Source organism: Urocampus carinirostris, chromosome 19 (assembly GCF_059441175.1).
Source record: "Urocampus carinirostris isolate Australia breed hairy pipefish chromosome 19, RoL_Ucar_1.0, whole genome shotgun sequence".
In the NCBI taxonomy this organism is placed as follows: Eukaryota; Metazoa; Chordata; class Actinopteri; order Syngnathiformes; family Syngnathidae; genus Urocampus; species Urocampus carinirostris.
The window spans coordinates 26,213,632-26,234,284 of NC_142367.1; the positions used below are offsets into that span (position 1 = coordinate 26,213,632).

A 20,653-nucleotide genomic window follows, 5' to 3' on the forward strand; every position below is an offset into this window, starting at 1 on the left:
ATCTGCTAACACGCCGGGCCTTTTTTGGCCATGTTTCTCAAGCTGTGCATCCCTCGTCGAAAGCGCAAGAGGCGTCCCCTTACGTCACCGCATCAAGAGAGTCGTTTTACTAGAGCCGACACGCGGTATCGGCGTCTCCTCTGAAACTGAAGTAGACATCTCAACGCTCACTTGTCACTGAGATTAGAGAAAGGGCACAGCAGAGAGAGACAACTCTAAAGATAGCTGGTGTATACAGTAATCCCTCTGTCATCGCGGTGAAAATCCACCAAGTAACTTTGTACCTTCATAAAAGCCACATAGGGTCGAACTTACCTCGAGATGACAACCTCCCCGCTTGGTCTCTAATGTTATGATACCAAAGTAATACGAAATTGGAGGGCTTCTCCTTCCAGTACAAGAAAACGATTTAGAGAGCGTCTGGCTAGCTGCTGTCTTGCATTAGGTTTCTACGAGTATAGTCTGGTCTACATGCCCCAAATGTAGCCGTTTCCCACGACCTGTAGCTCCAAGTCATCTGTTTTATGGGCACTGGATAAGCTGTCTGTGAGATACGAGTCTCAAAGGACTATTGCAAACTACAGACTATTATGACACCATCCCCTTATATTCAGGGTTGGGTAGGGTTACTTTAACTTGATTACTTTCAATTACTTTTGGATGACTCCAATACCAAATATGCTAATAAAAGACAAAAGAAATTAAATATGAATAAAATGAGGGAGTAACGGAATCCATGTAACGGCAAAAATGATGTTGGCAGCTGTATGGATTTACTTTCATTTTGTTTCTGTCGCATTTTATGTTCTTTGCTGGAGATCAAAGAGATCAAAGCCAGGAGAGAAAGCTTACCACGTGTTGTGAGTCATAATTTTATTCATATTTAGTTTCTGTTGTCTTTTATTAGCATATTTGGTATTGGAGTCATCCAAAAGTAATTGAAAGTAATCAAGTTAAAGTAACCCTACCCAACCCTGTCTACTAGTGATCCCAAGAGCCAAGAAGAAATCCACCGATTGGATAACATTCTGGGGCCCAGTCCTTTAAAACGCTCTGCCTTTTGAGATTCGATCTGCAACCTCAGTGGAAATGTTTAAATCTAAGCTTAAAACACACTTCTTTTCTATAGCATATGAATAACCTATGTTTTATTTTAACAATATATGTGTATTATTTGTTATTGCAGCTAGAGCTAAGATTCATGGCCCGAGCCCGAACCCGAACCCGAGGCAATTTCGGGCCGGGTCGGGCCTGAAATGTCAGTCATACGGTCGGGTCGGGTTCGGTCCTGCTTTTTTTTTTTTTTTTTTTTTTTTTTAATTAATTAATAATTATAAATATATGTTCATTAAAAATATATACTTAAACTATGTATGGATACTAGACCAAGGAATACTTGTTATAAAATAAATAATTTGGATAAAACGGAGAAGGAGCTGTAATTGCTTTTAACGGAGCCAGAGCATGCTCTGTGCACGTGACGTGACGTGAATGCTGTCCTCTTAATAATCTTCCCCTCCGCAAATTCGCGTGATTTTTGGCCTGGTATCCCCGATATGGAGTCGGACCAACAAGAAGTTAAGGATAAACTCAAGAGAGGAGAACTGACGAGGAAAACGCACTCTGGTAAGAGTTTTAATAAGCGTTTTATATAGAATACGATCGCTTTTGTCGGAAGTGTACATTGACGTTGGTGACATTTTCATCCGCGTTAAAAAACGCAATTTGCAGAATAAAATCACGCTTTATTGTTTAAATAAACGCGTTATATAGACTAGGATCTCCCAATTATTATAATTAGCTCGCTTTATTTTGTTTTAAAGCGTATTATATAGAATACGATCGCTTTTGTCGGAAGCCTACATTGACGTTGGTGACATTTTCATCCGCGTTAAAAAACGCAATTTGTAGAATACGATCGCGCTTTATTGTTTAAATAAACGCGTTATATAGACTAGGATCTCCGATTGTTATAATTAGCTCGCTTTATTGTTTTAATAAGCGTTTTATATAGAATACGATCGCTTTTGTCGGAAGCGTACATTGACGTTGGTGACATTTTCATCCGCGTTAAAAAACGCAATTTGCAGAATAAAATCACGCTTTATTGTTTAAATAAACGCGTTATATAGACTAGGATCTCCCAATTATTATAATTAGCTCGCTTTATTGTTTTAATAAGCGTTTTATATAGAATACGATCAGGGGGGGGGGATTTGCATAGGAGTCGGAAAAGGGCACAACACGTCAACACCCCCTCAATGATAGTGCCGCGCTAAAATCTTAAGGACGTACTACTACTGCTGCTGTGGATTATGGCCCAATGATCAAGTCGTCAAAATGACGGACGCCCTTAAATGTTTTCGCTACCTCAAAAAATGATGTAAATGTTTATACAGTTTTATTTAACTTAGGCCTAGATGTTGTAACAAAAGGCAGAGTTTAATTTGTTATCATAAATCACCCCTCCTTATAAATAAAATATGTAATTTTGGGCCCCCTCGGGCCGGGCCAGCAAATCCAGTTAATTAGTCGGGCTCGGTCTGGGTCGGGTTTAATACCCCTCGGGCCTGCGTCGGGCTCGGGTGCTTTTTTTGGGCCCGATCTTACCTCTAATTGCAGCCTGGTCATCCTGAAAGGGGGATTACCACAATGTGCGGTCCCTTCTCAAGATTTCTTCATTTTCCTCATGTTGAGGTTTTTGAGTTTTTCCTTGCACTCATGTTGGTTTCAGATCAGGGGATGGTGTATTAATAGTCTGTAATAATAGTCTGTGAAATAACCTGTGCAGCCCTTTGAGACTCTTTGTGATTAAGGGCTATACAAATAAAAATGACTTGACTTGACCTAGCGATAAACAAAGCACAAGGAAGCAAGGGGCTCAATGTAGACCTGCTAACGAGAGAGAGTCCAAAAATCAGTTTGCATGTATCCAGCTGCCTTGCGTCATTCAGCCCCAGGGCCTATTTAATGCCTTGTAAGCATCCCTATTAATGAGGCTATGAGGCGGTTTTTGGCAGTAGCGCTCTCTATTTACAAAAAGCTTTCGCTCGCTTGACCATGTTTGGCCCGAGAGACTCTCGAACGAGGTTGCCAAATGTCCATCTCGTGGCTGGACTCTGCCTACCTTGCCAGAAGACGTGTGACTTTAAAAACTTGCTTTCAAAATAAGTACCCTCTCCCTGTTGTTTGTGTCTTTCAGTGGGCCGGACGAGTCGGAACACACCGGATCATGCCGCCACGATGTCGCTAAAGGTAGTTTGCACTTTTAATAGCATGTGCACTGAATGAATGAATGAATGAATGAAAACTTTATTCGAACCTTAAAATAAAAACAGAACAGAAACAATAACTCGACAACAAAATAATGTTACTTAATATGTTCGAAAAGGGGTAGTAAGAAGCAAATGCTTATTTTTCCTACCTATTCATCTTCCCTATTAAATACACCAATGATAATAAAAACAATTGTAATTATATTAATGATAAGTTATGATATAAGAATAGCAACAATTACAGAAAGTTAACTAGATGCACTATCCCCAATCTCTAGTATCACTCATTCGCCATATTCCTCATCTCTGTATTCTGCTTGGAATGTTTTTTTGTATGACGGGGGTGAGGGACAAACAGAGTTGGTGGATACAACCGGAATGTCTGACGTTTGATCTTTCATTACACATAGTCCAGTGTTTTTCCCGAATTGCTCAGTCCACATATTGAATGGATTTGGGAGTACAGTCCATAAACATGCCCGATTAAAGTCGCCGTCGACGATAAAGCTCCGTTGGGGTGTGCAAGCTGCTGTTTATTGATAGCAGCGGGCAGGAGAACAATATAATAAATACAATGCATTATAGTTTAAAATGAATTTGGCTTTATTAATTATGGAAATGCTTTTAGATACCTTAGTTTTTATGTGTCTGATGTGTGTTTTCCAACTTCATTTATTGTCTGTTATGACACCTAAAAACTTAATTTCTGCACTGCAAAACAATACATAAATATCTTGCCCCATTGGAAGGTAGTTTGCTCATTTTATGTACCCGAATTCTTATTTTATTGTTTTTTGGGTAAAATGATAAAAACAGTACTTGAAATGTCAGATATTTTATCATTTTCTGAAAAAAAAAATCATAAAGTGAGCAAAATAGTCCGTCTGTCTCTCATTTCAAGTGCTGTTTTTCTCTTCACTTTATTTTTTATTTATGATTTATTATCATTTAAATAAGAACAATTATCTTTTTGACCGGGCTAAATTATCTGCAACTGGAGCACCATTTTAATTTTATTGATTATTTGTTAACTGGATGGGCTCCAGCACCCCCGCGGTCCTAATGTAGATACGCGTTGCAGAAAATGGATGGATCAAATATTAGTTTACTTCTTTATTCATTTAATTATTTAATTGTATGTATTCTTTTTAATGTTTTATTATTTCCTTGTCTGTTTATTTATCTTGCAGTGTTATAACACGACAAATAATTTTGGGGGGTTTGAGTGCAGCACTAAAGATTTCCTGCTATATTTATTTTGAGTATACCTCAAAAGAGCTTACTCCTTTGGCAGATTGGAAATAATAAATTATTCACTAAAGATTAATTGCTAATAATTTTGAGGAGAAGTGTTAAAAAATATTTATGATAAATTAATGCATTCATGGGCAGCAGGGCGGCGCAGTGGTTAGCGCGTGTGCGGCACAGTTCTGAGGTCATGAGATCGAACCTCCTGTGTGGAGTTTGCATGTTCTCCCAGTGCTTGCGTGGGTTTCCTCCGGGAACTTTCCTGCCGCATTCCAAAAACATGCACGTTAGGTTAATTGGCCGGTCCAAATTGTCCCTAGGTGTGAATGAGCGAGCGAATTGTCTGACCCTGTGATTGGCTGGCAACCAGTTCAGGGTGTCCCCTGCCCACTGCCCCGAAGATAGCTGGAATGGGCTCCGGCACCCCCGCGACCCTACTTAGGATAAGCGGTGCAGATAATGGATGGATTTTATGTTATGTGGAAAATGCTTGATCTATATGTAACCAGGCAGCACGGCAGCGCAGTGGTTAGGCCGTGTGCAGCACAGTTCTAAGGTCATGGGTTCAAACCCAGCTACAAACCTTCCTTTAAGGAGTTTGCATGTTCTTCCCGTGCTTGCGTGGGTTTCCTCCGGGCACTCCGATTTCCTCCCACATTCCAAAAACATGCATGTCACGTCAATTGGCCGGTCCAAATTGTCCCTAGGTGTGAATGAGCGGGCAAATTGTCTGTCCCTGTGTGCCCGGCGACTGGCTGGCAACCAGTTCAGGGTGTCCCCTGCCCACTACCCGAAGATAACTGGAATGGGCTCCGGCACCCCCGCGACCCTACTTAGGATAAGCGGTGCCGATAATGGATGGATGGATGGATTTTATGTAGCGTGGAAAATGCTTGACCTATATGTAACCAGGGAGGGACCATAAATGACTTTCACACACCGGCCGCTCTTTGAACTCTGATCGATGGGGCACTACTTGCTCAAGGAACGGGGCGGGGTCTCATTCACAAACTTTCGCAGCTCGTGTCGAACGTTGGCAGTCAAAAACCGGAGTGACGGCAGCGCTTCCTTCTTTGTTTTGTTCCGAAGGAACGGGAAAATGGAAGCGGCCACTACGACAGCGGGGTGAAGCGAAAGTTAGCTGACGACAGGAGTGAAGAGGAAACTCCTGGCTGGTAAGATAACATTTTTTTTTTCTTTTCTGTGGTGGGTGGACAAATCCATTGCTTTTGATGGCAGCGACGTGCGGTGAGGTTTGTTTCTCATAAGGCACAGTCATATTTACTGTTGAATAAACCTACATCTTATTCTTAATTTGATTTGCAGAGCAAAAAAGCAATTTATAAACATTAACATAGAAAAACTGTTTTATAGTCAAGTCAGGTCAAGTCATTGTTATTTGTATAGCCCTTAATCACAAAGAGTCTCAAAGGGCTGCACAGGTTATTACACAGACTATTTTTCGGACTATTATTACACCATCCCCTGATCTGGAACCAACATGAGGGCAAGGAAAAACTCAAAAACCTCAACATGAGGAAAATGAAGAAACCTTATTTATATGTATGTATGTATATGTGTGTATATATAAATGATTTGTTTAAGTGTAAAGATATTATTTTTTGTTAGGATAAGGGTCAGTTTTATACCTTTGCAAGTACTGTAATATTCAGACTATAGAGCACACCAGATTATAAACCGCACCCGGTACATGTTTAAAGGAAATAATATTTCGTTCATACATAAGCTGCACCTGACTATAAAACGCATGTGCCCACATTGAAACAAGAGAAAAAGATAGCCTGAAAAGAGTTTTAATAATATATGGTACCTTTTGTTGAATAACGTTCAGAATAGCCCAATGCTAACAAAGCTAAAAAACGATTCTTGTCCAGTACTATCTGTCATGATTATTGATGCGAGGCACCTGTGCATGTTCCTTGGCGCCAACAGCCCCGGGCGCTGATTGGCTCCCTTTAAACCCGCACATTCCTGTCATCATTTGTCGGATTGTCTGCGAACCTACGCTACACACTAGGCAAGCTTTTGTGACTCCTCCGTCCTGGCCATCGACCTGTTTTTTCTCTCTCTCGACACTGCCTTCGCTCAACACGGAGGTGCCATTTCCGCGTTCCCAGCTATCTACTACCTGTGACCGACGTTCATTGGATCGTGGGTGCAAGTCCTTTTCCCCTTCTAAATAAAGTAAACGACTGCAATTGGGTCCCGTCTCCGTTCCTGGTCCGTGGCACTATCTTCTTTTCTTCTCTATGACTAGCATAGACATAGGAAATACATCCCTTTATTCTGCTTTTTCACTGCATGGTGTTTACGGCTGAACAAGCAGATGCCGTAAAGTGATTACTGATGAGTTTTGGTTTACAACAGCTCGCTTAGTTTACTTTTTCAATGTTTTCTATCGTGACGGCGCATCGTTTAGATCCAATGAAGTCATCATTTGTTTGTTTCTCCAGCTGTTTTTTGGCCGTGTGGGCCGTGTCATACAATCATGTTGAAATTAACCGGCACACCAACTCGGCTGGGTAAACAGATAACAGAGGTCTTTCTGGGTCATCAACTTTTGATTTGAGTGCATTGGAAAATTTGACAGACATCTAAGGGAACGTTCAATTCAATTGCCGTTCCCTGGCGCCAATAATCATCAAAATCAGCACCGGTGATTTTCCTATTGTTGCCAAGGAGGATGTGTATTTTGGTGGAAGCAAGCAAACTGACCTGTAAGGCTTCTTTTCATGCCACTCGCTCATTTGATCTTTACATACTTGCCATGGTGATTTGAAGCAGAATGGCGGACATTGCTACAACTCTTAATAGACATACAAACTAAAGTATCTAAAAGCATTTCAATAAAGCCCAAAATTATTTTAAACTATAATGCATTGTATTATATTGTGCTCTAGTTCTGTTATACTTAACATATTGTGCAGAAGTCTGGGGCGATAATTACAAAAGTTGACTACTGCCCCTTTTTATCCTTCAAAAACGTGCAATTAGAATCATACACAGCGTAGGCTATCGAGACCATACTCATATTTTATTCCTGCAGTCCAAATTATTAAAATGAGATGATTTAATAAAATTTTTCACTGCACAACTGCTATTTAAGGTCAACAAAAACATAGTGCCAGAAAACATCCATTAATTATTCATTTGGAAAGAGGGAAATTATAATTTAAAGGGCTGTAGTGAATTCATAATCCCAAAGGTGAGAACCACCAGGAAAAGTACGTATGTGTTGGTGTGTGGAGTCAAGTCTTGGAACGGTTTGCAAGACGTGATCAAACTGTGTCCAACTATTCACTTGTTCAGGTTTAGATACAAAGAAACATTAGCTGATTAGGGATGCAATATAGATTTACCTATTTTTTCAAACCGATAATAACCTTCTTCCCCGGAATAATATCGATAACAGATATAACATAAAATGTGCAATCACTACACTCTTAGAAAAAATTGAACTTTCTTTATAAGATAAGAATGGAACATTAAGGGCCTCCTAGTGGTTAAAATACCTTCAGGTATTTAAAAAAAAAAAAAAACATCAATTTTCATCCCATTGTTTGTCATGATTACCAATGTGAATCACCTCTGCCCGCTCCTTTGGCGCCAGCTGCCTCGGACTCTGATTGGCTCCCCTGTCCCTATTTTAACCCACTCCTGTCTGTCGCCTTTTGTCAGCCTTTTTCGACCCTGACTCCCACCTGTTTAGTGCACTCGTCTGTCCCCCGGCTTCGACCCGTTTTTGATCCCGACCACGTCTACACTCCTTTCCTGGCTTACGACTCGCTTCCGACGTTTTTGCTCTCCTGTCCCGGCTACTGATCCGTTTTTCCGTTCCTGACTTCGCCATCGCTTGAAACGGAAGATCCACTTCCGCGTTCAGAGCTAACTGCTTCCCACGTCCAGCAGTCACCGGATCCTGGGCGCAACCCTTTCTCTTTCTTCCAATAAAACTTGTGGGAAACGCAACGCCAGTGGGTCCTGTCTCCGTTCTGGTCTAGACATTCTTAATTTTTATAAATACTCTTAGTTCAAGAAATGTGTATATCTTTTACATAGCGGAATCCATACACCTAATAGTCGCCGCCATGTTTTTCTGGCATCATGCTGATGCGCTGTGCTCATTTGGCACTGCTTTTCGTTTGCATTGAACAATAGAGTACCATCTGCTGATCAAACACTCCTCAATGTACCTTTAGGTATTTCTTAATTTATTTGACCATATTTTAACTTCGATCTTTTGAAAGGGGAAACTTGCATGATAGGCAGATGGTCGATTTAGTTATTCATGTACTGATATTGACTGCTTTCTATGTCAATACTGTGCTCCCAGTGAAGGAGATAATCACCTTGTCAGATGCAAACAGTTAAACCCAGATTTTCTTATCGTAAAATAAAAATCTGAGCATCTGACTTTGATAAGAAGGCAAATCCATTATTTGTGACTCATTTGATTTGTCATGATTACTGACGAAGGTTCTGATTGGCTCCCGGTCAATATTTGAACCCACTCCTATCTGTCCCCTTTGGTCAGTCCATCTGCGAACCTCAGTGAACACTAGGCAAGCCTTTTTCGACCCTGACTCTCCCACCTCTCCCGTTTTCTGCTCCCGTCTGTCCCTGGCTTCGACCCCTTTTTGATCCTGACCGCGTCTGCTCCCCCATCCCTGCTTTCGACCTCTATTTGTCCCCGGCTACGTCTTCTCTCCTATTCTGTCTTACAACTCGCTTCCGACCCTGACCACATTTTTGCTCTCCTGTCCCGGCTACCAACCCGTTTTTTTTCCGTTCCTGACACCGCCATCGCTCGCCACGGAAGATCCACTTCCGCGTTTCGGATCACAATCCGAGTGCCAGAGCGACTTGCTTCCCGCGTCCAGCGAACACTGGATCGTGGGCGCAGCCCTTCCTCTTTCAATAAAACTTGTGAGAAACGCAACGCAAGTGGGTCCTGTCTCCGTTCCGGCCCTGACATGATGAGAACCTTAGGGCTATTTGACTACAATATTCGATGTTATTGAAACACCCATTTTACTGCTATTTCTCCTTTCTTCTCATATTTTCCTAATGAATTTCTTTTTTATGACTTGAGCAGTTCTAGAATTCCAAAACATTGGAGATGTATATGAGCTTGGCCGTATGCCAGTTCTTGCTCGGTGTTTTTGTCCTCATTAGAACTGTTTATGGTCATCCTGAGCTGACATTGCCCATTACTGGTTATGCCGTGCATCAAGTCATTCATTAGCGGAATGAGATGAAGAATTTTTGTAAGCCTTAATAACTGATAACAGATGCCGCGATAGCAGAAAGGGAGTTTAATCTCCCTGGACCCAAGCACCCACTCCTTTGCCGAGTTTTCCAATGTGTCACCACGTTTAGGCAGACATGTTTCCATTCCAACTGCTTCATATAGAAGCTCACAATAATTCTGCCTCATTTCTCTCCACAGCCTTGAAATGGAAGAAAAAGCCCTAGTTGAGGAATCGCCGTTGAAAGAACAACAAGAAGCGAGGGAAGAAATAAAGGTTTGTTTTTTTCCTGAATTTCCTTTTAAATCATTCAATGCCAGACGATTCTCTCTAAGCCAAATTTTGCCCTTTTTGAAGAGAGAGAAAATGTAGCTCTGTAGCCATAGGACATATCAAAAGAAAGTTTCAACTCTCTTTCAATAGAAGGAAAAAGTATGTTTCTAGCTGTTAACATTGTTTAGTAAACAACAGTTGAGCATTGCTAAGTGTCATGTAAATACTCATTTCCAAGGAAAGCTTCTGCAAAAAACGTTTTTTTTTTTGTTAAACAAGACTTTTACTACGGTGCTTTTTCTTTTCTGCATCTGTGATACCTGTCATGTCCTGCACGGTTGTCATGGCGCCCAGCTGGCCCCGCCCCTTGACACCGGCTGAGACGCATTGAACTGATTGCTTGTGGAGTACTTAAACGCTCCTTTTGGGACTGCCCGTTGCCAGACCATGGCTTTACCTTGTTGAGGACCTGTTTGATCTGAGTAATACCTAGTTTGTAATTTTGATTGCCTTTAAACCTGTTTTGTTTTGTCTTTGGTCCGTTTGTGTGTTGGACAACTTTTATTTCCTAATTAAAGTGACAGATCGTCTACGCATATGAGTTCCGACTTCCTGCTTCCCGGTCCGTTTCCTGACAATACCTGCAATAAACAATGCTTTCCATAAAAACAAGGGCACTTTGCTAGCAAGATAGATAAATAGATACTTTATTCATCCCCGTAGGGAAATTCACACTACCAGCAGTATCCTTGTGTTGAAAAAGAAAATAATAAAATATATAGAATACAAAAATACCCAATATAACGTGTTGATAGAGTATTTAATTAGTGCTACGGAAAATACACAATGTTCGGCCCACGTTTTTCCGCAAGTTGATGTACCAGCTCCTCCCATGGGCGTGCGAGGAAAGCCCCCAACTGAGCTCCACCACCTCGCCTCGATGTCTGGAAAAACTCAAAACAGCAGACAGTTTATCAAAACAATGCCTGACGTCCTTTGTCAGAGTCCTGTTATCAACAGAACGAGACAAAACATTCCGCATTCAGATCAGCGTGACCTGTCATTGAACTTAAGCCTACTCGGTGAAAATCTTCATTGCACTCAATAAATGTAACTTGTATTCAATCGTATCAAATCTTTTATAGTCAAATGTATAAAATCCTTCATGCCTCAGTTGAAGCGTTTACTGTCTGCACTTATCCATATCATCACTTTTATCACCTCACTGCTTGACTTCACCTACTCACTATACGGGGCTACCTACACACTTCAAACGCTGGATACAGGGAGCAACACTAGGAAGTGGGGGCTTCTGCGATGTGTGGACAAAGAATCTGACCAAAGCCATTCCTGCCATCTGATAGTGAAATCACTCCCAGAGGCTCGACTTACTAATGAGCTACGCCAACCCATTTAGAATGCTTTTTTAATTTTTTTTTTTTTTTAAATTAACAACCATTTTTTCAATTTTTGCTAGGAACGTATATACAGTAATGCCTCGGTTATCGCGGTTAATGGGGACCAAGACCCCCCGCAAAAACTGAAAATCCGCGAAGTAGTGGCGCCCCTTCAAAATTGCTTAAAAAAAACGTATACAGGTATACAGTACACCCCCCCTGCTTACAGTACACCATATAGAATACGGGTAGAAAGAAAGAGAGTGAAATTCATGTTATAACAAAAAAAAAAAACTGTAAAATATGTTGTATGTACACGGAATAGGACTGCGGCGAAACCACTACGAACCATTCAGTATGATTGTATTAACCGCTCTCAACCACATGCAGCCATTGCAGTTTATTTCGCTTGTTAACGCTACCGGTTACATATTGAAAATAAAAGCAGTGAAAATGTGATATTTGATGAGTGTTTGTGAAGCGTTTTGGGAAACAACGGTTAAAAAAATGGTCTGTGTTCATTTGAATGAAAGTGAAAGAGCTACCTTCTGACAATAACAACATACTTTAGCTAGCGGCATCCAACGGCTTTTACAACAAATACATGAAACCACACACAATTAGCCGTGTTTAGGTAGTACAAACAACCGCTCGCTTTTGGTATAATAAAGTCAAACTTGAGATGAAATGTGACAGAACAGTTCCTCCATGATAAACAGCGCCACATAAGAAGGGGGTGAGGTGGGAGGAGTTAAAGGAGGGGGGGTGACAAAGCGGTAACTCACCATGACTAAGCATTGTGTCAGGGCCTCCCCCTCCCCTTCACAATAAGAGTGTCCACACCGTGTCCTCAGTTGACAAGCTCGCGCTCAATGGCGTCAAGTCAATAAATGCTTTTATTGTGAAGATAAGGTATATTTTTTAGACCCGCGAAAGTGGAACCGCGAACTAGCGAGGTTCCGCCGTATACGTTACGGCACTGTATGAGTTAAACTCGCCAAAGAGGATGTTAAGTTTAAGCACGACGCCGGCAAAGTGTCACATGGTATTCATCAGCAGGAAGTCGGCACGTTCTGTTTTTAATTGGCTGACTTGATGGATGTATACAGTGTAATAATATATTGCACGGACATGTAATCAGGAAGAGGCGCGCATTCTTCAAACGGAGCATCATTGCATACTTTGACTTCAAGCAACCGTCGCGTTTGTGTTCCAACCGAGGCAGTCGCGTGTTTTCAACCAAACAAGACCACCGGTCCAGGTTTGGGTTTTCCCACCTGGCGTAGCCCGCCCCCTCTTCGGCTCTTGAATCAGCACCGGACTGGTGAACTCGGGGCTGCAGTCGGTCGCCCGTTGTGATTCCAGCTGCTCTCACGTCATGTAATCTTTTGCATATTGCAAAGATATTTTTAAAGCCAGCTTGTCACGGCCTGCAGCTGAATGCGTTCAATCTGCTGAGGCGGAATTAATGGAGTGTCTGCAACATGCTTCTGTCGACTTGACGCAGCATGTGGTTGTGGTTATTGCGTCTGAAAGACAAGTGGCTATTTGATGATGAGAACTGCCGTTTGTTTATGAGCGGTACGGATAATGGATGGAAAACTGTTTCACCACTTATGAATATTTTTTTGTTCTTCTTATAACAATCATCTAATCTTAATGGAAGCTAGAGCTCTTGTTGGTGATAGAAAGGAGTGAAGAGGTGTTGTGAAAGGATAGTGGGATGTTTGGACGTGTTCTATGATGCGGCAGGGGTAAACCAGTGAAAGCTGTCGGGCCCTGCTGTTAAACAAAAAGTGTGTTGTGTCACCCTGACCCGAGTGACATGGCCGCTTTCTGGTGTACCGTTTCATCCGGAGGGACGAAAGCATGACCAACTTAGGTGCCGAGGTGCCTAACTTGTTTGGGTGTTTGGGCAATTGGGTTGGCCATGGTCCAAAAATTTGTGTGTGTTTTCCTTTTGCTATTTTTTTTCCCTTTTATTTTCTTTGTTATTGTATGTGTTTGTCTTGCTGTCGGTCACCCCTCTTGAGGAGGGATGTGACCGATAGATAGATAACAATCATCTGAAAAATCAAGGAGTCATTCATTTCGACTACATTGGAAACTAACATAGCATTGATCGACCAAATAACAGAATAAAGACATGCACAAATACGTACATCGTTCTCCATCTGAAATGTGAAGGATTTTATACATTTGACTATAAGGGATTTTGTACGATCAAATACAAATTACATTAAATGCAAAAGATATTCACTGGCTGGGCTGTGGGGCAGGTCATTGCAACCTAGTGGAGGATGATGTTTACAGAAAACAGCAGGAACTGGGACGAAGGGCTGATATGATAATCAGCGCTTCCTGACGCAAGAGGGACCTTTGTGACACAGGAACGCTCGGGGTCCAGACATCGAGGCGAGGAGGTGGAGCCGACGTGGGGATTCTCTGGCCCGCCCATGGGAGGAGCCGGCACACCAGATGGCGGAGAGACGTGGGTTGAGAGAAAAACTTGAGAAGATCGAGGGAGAATCGAGAGAGGGCTTGACAGAGACTCGAGTGACACTAAATCGGCTAATTCGATTGAGTTCACTTAGTCAAATACTTTAAGAAATTAAATCTGGCCCCGTGTGGAAATGCTGGTCTCTTGTCCTCCTTTTCACATCAAGAAACGAGCGCGCATTGTTAGGAGAATGCAGGTTGTGGTTGGGTAATGGAGTCGTACAAATAATTCGAACAATTTGGTTTTCGGTACATTTTAATTTTTTGTCAAGCCCTTAATCACAAAGAGTCTCAAAGGGCTGCACAGATCAAAGACTATTGAAAACTACAGACTATTATGACACCATCCCTCATCTAAAACCTACATGAGGGCAAATAATACACAGATATTGTCAACTTGAAATATCAGTTATTTATATGCTATAGAATAGAAGTGTGTTTTAAGCTTAGATTTAAACATTTCCACTGAGGTTGCAGATGGAATTTCAGGAGAAAGAGCATTCCACAGTACCGGGGCCCGAATAGGTTTTCGAATCTACTGATTTCTTCTTGGCTCTTGGGATCTCTAGTAAACCAGCATTTTCAGAGCGAAGGCTCTGGACCGGAACATAGGGGGGAATTAAATCTGAAAGATATGAGGGAGCAAGTCCATGCATGATTTTGTATACTACCAACAGAACCTTAAAATCACATCTTAAGCTAACAAGGAGCTAATGCAGGTTAGCTAAAATCGGGGTCATGTGATCAAACTTTCTTGTTAAAAGCCTCGCTGCAGCATTTTGTAGTAGCTGAAGGCTCTTGAGTTTGGACTTCGGGAGACCGGAAAGTAGTGCATTAAAGTCAGGGTTGGGTAGGGTTACTTTAACTTGATTACTTTCAATTCCTTTAGGATTACTCCAATACCAAATATGCTAATAAAAGAGAAAAGAAATTAAATATGAATCAAATTACTAAATTTTGTGCAGACTTGGGGAGTAACGGAACACACGGAACAGCAAAAATGATGTTGGCAAGCTTTTTGGATTTATTTTCATTTTGTTTCTGTCGCATTTTATGTTCGTTTTGCCGGAGATCAAAGCCAGGAGAGAAAGCTTAACACGTGTTGTGAGTCATCATTTTATTCATATTAAGTGTCTTTTGTCTTTTATGAGCATATTTGGTATTGGAGTCATCCAAAAGTCATTGAAAGTAATCAAGTTAAAGTAACCCTACCCAACCCTGATTACAGTAATAGTAAACAAATAGTACACAGCAACAATAGTAACAGCTATAAACATACTTTTTTTTTCTAATGACAGGTGAGGGTTCACTTTTTGTTCTATGTCTGTATGGCTACAGAACTACATTTTGTGTACGCTTTAAAGAAATGAGTCAAAAAATTGGCTAGCTCTTCCCATTTGAGAAAAACATCTGGTGTTGAATGAATTAAGTGATTATTTTACTTTTAGCACTACATTTTGATTTTGGGGGGATTCACACAAAGCTGTTAGTCTGCAGCAATGTTCCCTGGAATTCTCCAGGGGTCTGAGCGTTCACACAAAGTCGGTAAGCAACGCTTGAAACAATAGTGAGCAACGGCAATCCCAAGTGTGGCAACTAAATCATGATCAAACATGTCCAAGTTACATTTTGCTGAGTTTCCGGCAATGCAAAAACATTTTTTTACTTTTGAATGAATTGACTCATGTATTATTGCAAAGGTTTTACGTCCTACAAACGTCATTTGTTTTTACAACAATTCTTTCACAAGATTTTCTTTTTTTTTTTCCTGGTATCTTTTGACGCATAATACTAACATTTTTGGGGGCTTATTTTGTCGGTTACAAACTTTTTCTTCTTTTTCCCTGTTTTTTTTTTTTTTTTAAACTCCTTTAAAAAAACTCCTTGTGATTATTCTTTCCCAGATGTTACTTTTTTCTTTTTGTTCTCTATTTACTATTTTTCCTTTGTTTCTTTCTTTTATTTTTTCTGAAATTTTCCTTCTTTTTTCTCTTCCTTTTGTTTATTTTTTCTCAGCTTTTCACTACTTTTTCATTTTGGTATTTTTTTTCTTTTTTGTTCTATTTCCCCCTTCCTTTAAGTCATTTTGTGCACAATTTTACGTAATATTTGGTCGTGTAGGGATTAAAGAAGCAAAAACAACCTGAAGAGCCGTTTGGGACCCGAAAGAGCCGGTTCTCTTTAGTGAACTGAGCCGAAGAAGCCGGTTCTCGACAAACTCTACTAACTTTACTCAACTTCGTTCTACTTCGACATTGACTTCAAAATACCGCATTTAGAACACAGCGTCAGGGGAACCCGTGTATTTTGACCTTCATGCACTGTAACTTTGACTTGAGTCGCTTCTTAATTAGTAATTTTGAGCCCTGATTTTTGTGCGCTGGCTAGATTTTCTTGTGCGCTGAGAATGTGCAGGCAGTGCGCGTTAGCTTAGAGGGAACATTGGTCTCCAGGCATTTTCTCACATATTCAGCCTTTTATAGTCCCCAAACACCCCCCTCGCTGATGTAACCCACTAACCCAGAAACTGTTCATAACAGCAGTGAGTCGCTGAAGCAGACATAAAGACTGCATTGCTCCTTTTGTTTACAATTCGTTTATTATCTGCTTGTAAAACAGCTTTCTTTTCCGCAGACACCCCCGCTGCAGCGCCAGGACTCCGGGCCTCGAGGCATTAAGGGAATCCTGAAGAAGAGCCGCTCAACCAGCGTGGAGTCGGACCAAAGCGAAGGCTCGCTGCACGAGGGTGCCTTGCTCCGGCAAAACAGTGTCACGCTGAGTCACCCCGAGAGCGAAAACGAAGAGGACCGGCAGCAGGTCGACCTGGAGGAAGACGTCGAAGATGAGGAGGAAAACGGCCGAGACGACGACTCGTTTTTTGAAGAAGTCACGGAAGAAGACGGCTATGGCTACCAGAGACGGCGAAGCGAGCGTAGTAGCGGAAGCAGCTGCAGCCGCGGAAGCTTGGAGGAGATGCGAAGTCCTTCGCCGGACGGGAGTTTGGACTTTACGTCTACCGTGTCGGAGGACACGGAGGAGATGGACAGCTTGGACAGTAGCCAAGGCTCCTCCAACAAACAAAGGTCAGTGAAAACGATGCCTAATTTCAAGCAGGGTTGGGTAGGGTTACTTTAACTGGATTACTTCAATGACTTTTGGATGACTCCGATACCAAATATGCTAATAAAAGACAAAAGAAACTAAATATGAATCAAATGATGACTCACAACACGTGGTAAGCTTTCTCTCCTGGCTTTGATCTCTTTGATCTCCGGCAAAACGAACATCAAATGCGACAGAAACAAAATGAAAATCACTCCAAACAGCTTGCCAACATCAGCACGGCGGCGCAGTGGTTAGCGCATGTGCGGCACAGTTCATGTCTTGGGAACCTCCTGCGTGGGTTCAAATCCAGCTTCAGACTTCCTGTGCGGAGTTTGTATGTTCTCCCCGTGCTTGCGTGGGTTTCCTCCGGGCACCCCGGTTTCCTCCCACATTTCAAAAACATGCATTTCAGGTGAATTGGCCGGTCCAAATTGTCCTTAGGTGTGAATGAGCGAGTGAGTCTGTCCCTGTGTGCCCTGCGATTGGCTGGCAACCAGTTCAGGGTGTCCCCTGCCCATTGCCCGATGATTGCTGGGATGGGCTCCAGCACCCCCGCGACCCTACTGAGGATAAGCGGTGTAGCTAATGAGATGAGATGAGCTTGTCAACATCATTTTTGCCGTTCCGTGTGTTCCGTTACTCCCCAAGTCTGTACAAAATTTAGTAATTTTATTCATATTTAATTTATTTTCGCTTTTATTAGCATATTTGGTAATGGAGTAATCCAAAAGTAATTGAAAGTAATCAAGTTCAAGTAACCCTACCCAACCCTGATTTCAAGTTTGTTTTTTGTAAAGGGACAGTATGTATTATTTTCAGATTCAGATATACTTTATTGTCATTCTTGTACCCATGCACACAGAACGAAATGTCGATACTTCTGACCCGCACAGTTTCCTTGAATGTACGGATGTTGTATTGAGTTGGAGTATTGAAGTTCCAATAATATACTAAATAATTATAGCTATGTATAGTATAATACAGTAGTGCAAAGAGTGCAAGAGGAGCAGCTAACCAGCATCAGAGCCCCCTAAGAACATCTGACATTCTTTAAATAGATTTGATCTCTAACTGATGTTATGTTTTTGTGGTTGACTTAACTTCGAATAGAATAGAATAGAATATACCTTTATTGTCATTGTTACAAAATGGGTTGAACATATTGTGACAACGAAATTGGACGTGGCACTCCAGTTTCACATTTAACAGAGAGGATAAAAGAAAACAAAGAAGATAAGGTTACAGTGTTCATTTTAGCTGTGAAAAGTGATGGGTCCCGGGGACTCGCATGCTCAAAAATCTATGGGTCCCAACAGAGATCAATGGGTCCCCAAAATTTAGTGTTATCGCGGTTGAAATTGTAAATCGGCGACAAATATATAAATAAATCTATAAATCTATCTATTCATTCAGTTTTAATAATCACACTTAATTGGTAATACAAAGCAGTTATCACTTCAGATTTTTCAGTTCACAAAAATAGTGTACATTATACAAAATAATATTGCTGAAATATTAGTCTATATATTCATGCAGTTTTAATCGCTTCAGATTTTTCAGTTCATATATTCTTCGTGGTTTGCTGTCCCGCCACAGTTGTAACGGAATTTCCATAGCTTATTTGTGGTTTTCATTGTCGTTGTGCCGATCCAATGTGCTTTTCTGAAAGCCCGTATTGCGAAATGATTTATCCAATCCAGTTTTTTTGTCACACTGGGTGCATGCATCACAGAACATGTAGCCTCCATTATCATCCTCCTCATAGCGTAACCAGGAATATAATTGAGTCCATTTTGGCAGAAAAGTCCTTTTCTTGCTAGGAGTATCCTTTTGTTTATCTTTCGTCGAATCGTTCGCTTCAACACATGTGTTTTCCTTGCCTCCGCGGTCTTCTGAAGAATTTCTCTGCCGTTTTTTCGTGCCGCAATTATTGCCGTTGTTACCACTTTCTGTATTATCTTTCGACCTATTACCGACACTGAAGAAATTACCAATTTTTTGTTGATTTGCACGTAATACCAACTATTTTTTCGGAGGGATTACTTCTCTTTCACTCGACAACCAAGATTACATCATCTCAAAGTAACGAGATCTCGTTTGCCGAGATCGGCGCGAGACCAAAACAACCATGGCGGATCTGCCTGGCGAAAAGTTTGGAGTGCGGTAAATCTTTGATAAAAAAAAAAAAAAAAAAGAAGTAATCGGGTAATAATGACAATTTGGTGTCAAAAAGGTTGCGTCCCCAGCAAAAATGTTGCGTCTAGGACGCAGGGATGCGGGCAAACCAGAACACTGAGGTTAGAATTTACTCAATATAAAGGAACAAAGAAGATAAAGGTTATAATTTACACAATATATACACAAGAAATGTGGGCATGTAGGATGTTACATACTAATGATTACAACCTTGTTATTTAAAGAACTAGGTTGACAAAATCCAGGAATTAACTGGTATCATTTTTGCCACGACCTAAATTCAGGCCAGGAACCGTCAGCAATGGAGAAAGCTGTCCTGAGTTGCATCCTCAGTGGTGCCCCGCCGATGCTGTCGGTCAAGGGAGCCGTGAACCTCAAATAACATAGTAACAACATTGTATTTCAAAATGGTAGCCTTTTGCGCTAATCAGTAACAAAAATTAGCACTCTCTAAAGGTTGGGAAAACCATTGTATAATGTTACCAAAAACGATTCTTTTCAAATATCTTCTTTTCTTCTTTCACAAGGTTTTTGGTTTTCAGGTATCCATAGCAGCTAGATAGCCGACAATAAGGTGAGGCTAATTTTATATAAAATAAATGCAAATTTCTTAAGCTACGAGTATTTAAAAGAAATGCAGGTTTATATGACATTTATTTTTGCTTATTATTTAAATCGATAGGGTTCTTCTTTTAATTGACCAATAGTAGACGCCATATAATACACACTGTCCCTTTAATCAATATTCTTATTTCATTAAAAAAGTCATGAATATTTCGGTTGAAATTTACTGATCTAGGTATCTAGGTAAGTAAAGCGAGATATCGATTCGCATAGTTGAATTGGGTTTGATTGAGATTTATTCCAACTTAAACAGCTATGAATGGATATTATACCTACCACGGCACCCAACTGAAAATGTCTAAATTTCAGGTAAAAATGCGCATTTTTGAAAAAAAAATCATTCTTTTGCTGTGCGCTTGCGAGCCACTGGTAAGCGTATCATAGGTTGCCGACCCCTGGTCTAGACATTAATATAAGGATGTATATACAAATTTTGTTTATGTGTACCGTAAATTCCAGACTATAGAGCGCACCTGATTATAAGCCACACCCACCACTTCTTAAGTAATTTGCCACTTTTGTTTTTACACGAGCCGCACCCATGTATAAGCCGCGTGCACCCGCATTAAAACTTGTGATACAATCACAAGTCTAACCCAGACCAGGCTGTAAGTTCCACTATGGGGTTTTGGGGTTTTTAAGGGTTATTGTTCTATCTTCGTTATTCATTATCCATTATCCGTTATCGTTCAGTTCATAATACGCTACAAAGCCAAGGAGCCGGGACTCTTACCACATAGATAGTACACAATTCTAGAACCATAGT

At 41.0% G+C, this 20,653-nt stretch overlaps 1 protein-coding gene across 2 annotated transcripts in view; it reads left to right on the forward strand.

The window, feature by feature from the left end:
* svild (supervillin d) overlaps positions 1 to 20,653 on the forward strand; it is a 107,824-nt gene that overhangs the window by 39,039 nt on the left and 48,132 nt on the right. For both annotated transcript variants that reach the window (XM_088323156.1, XM_088323155.1), the window contains 4 exons: positions 3,203 to 3,255; positions 5,613 to 5,698; positions 9,994 to 10,069; positions 16,597 to 17,045. In XM_088323156.1, coding sequence (XP_088179282.1) covers positions 3,203 to 3,255; positions 5,613 to 5,698; positions 9,994 to 10,069; positions 16,597 to 17,045 — 664 coding nt within the window. The remainder of the gene's footprint in view (positions 1 to 3,202; positions 3,256 to 5,612; positions 5,699 to 9,993; positions 10,070 to 16,596; positions 17,046 to 20,653) is intronic.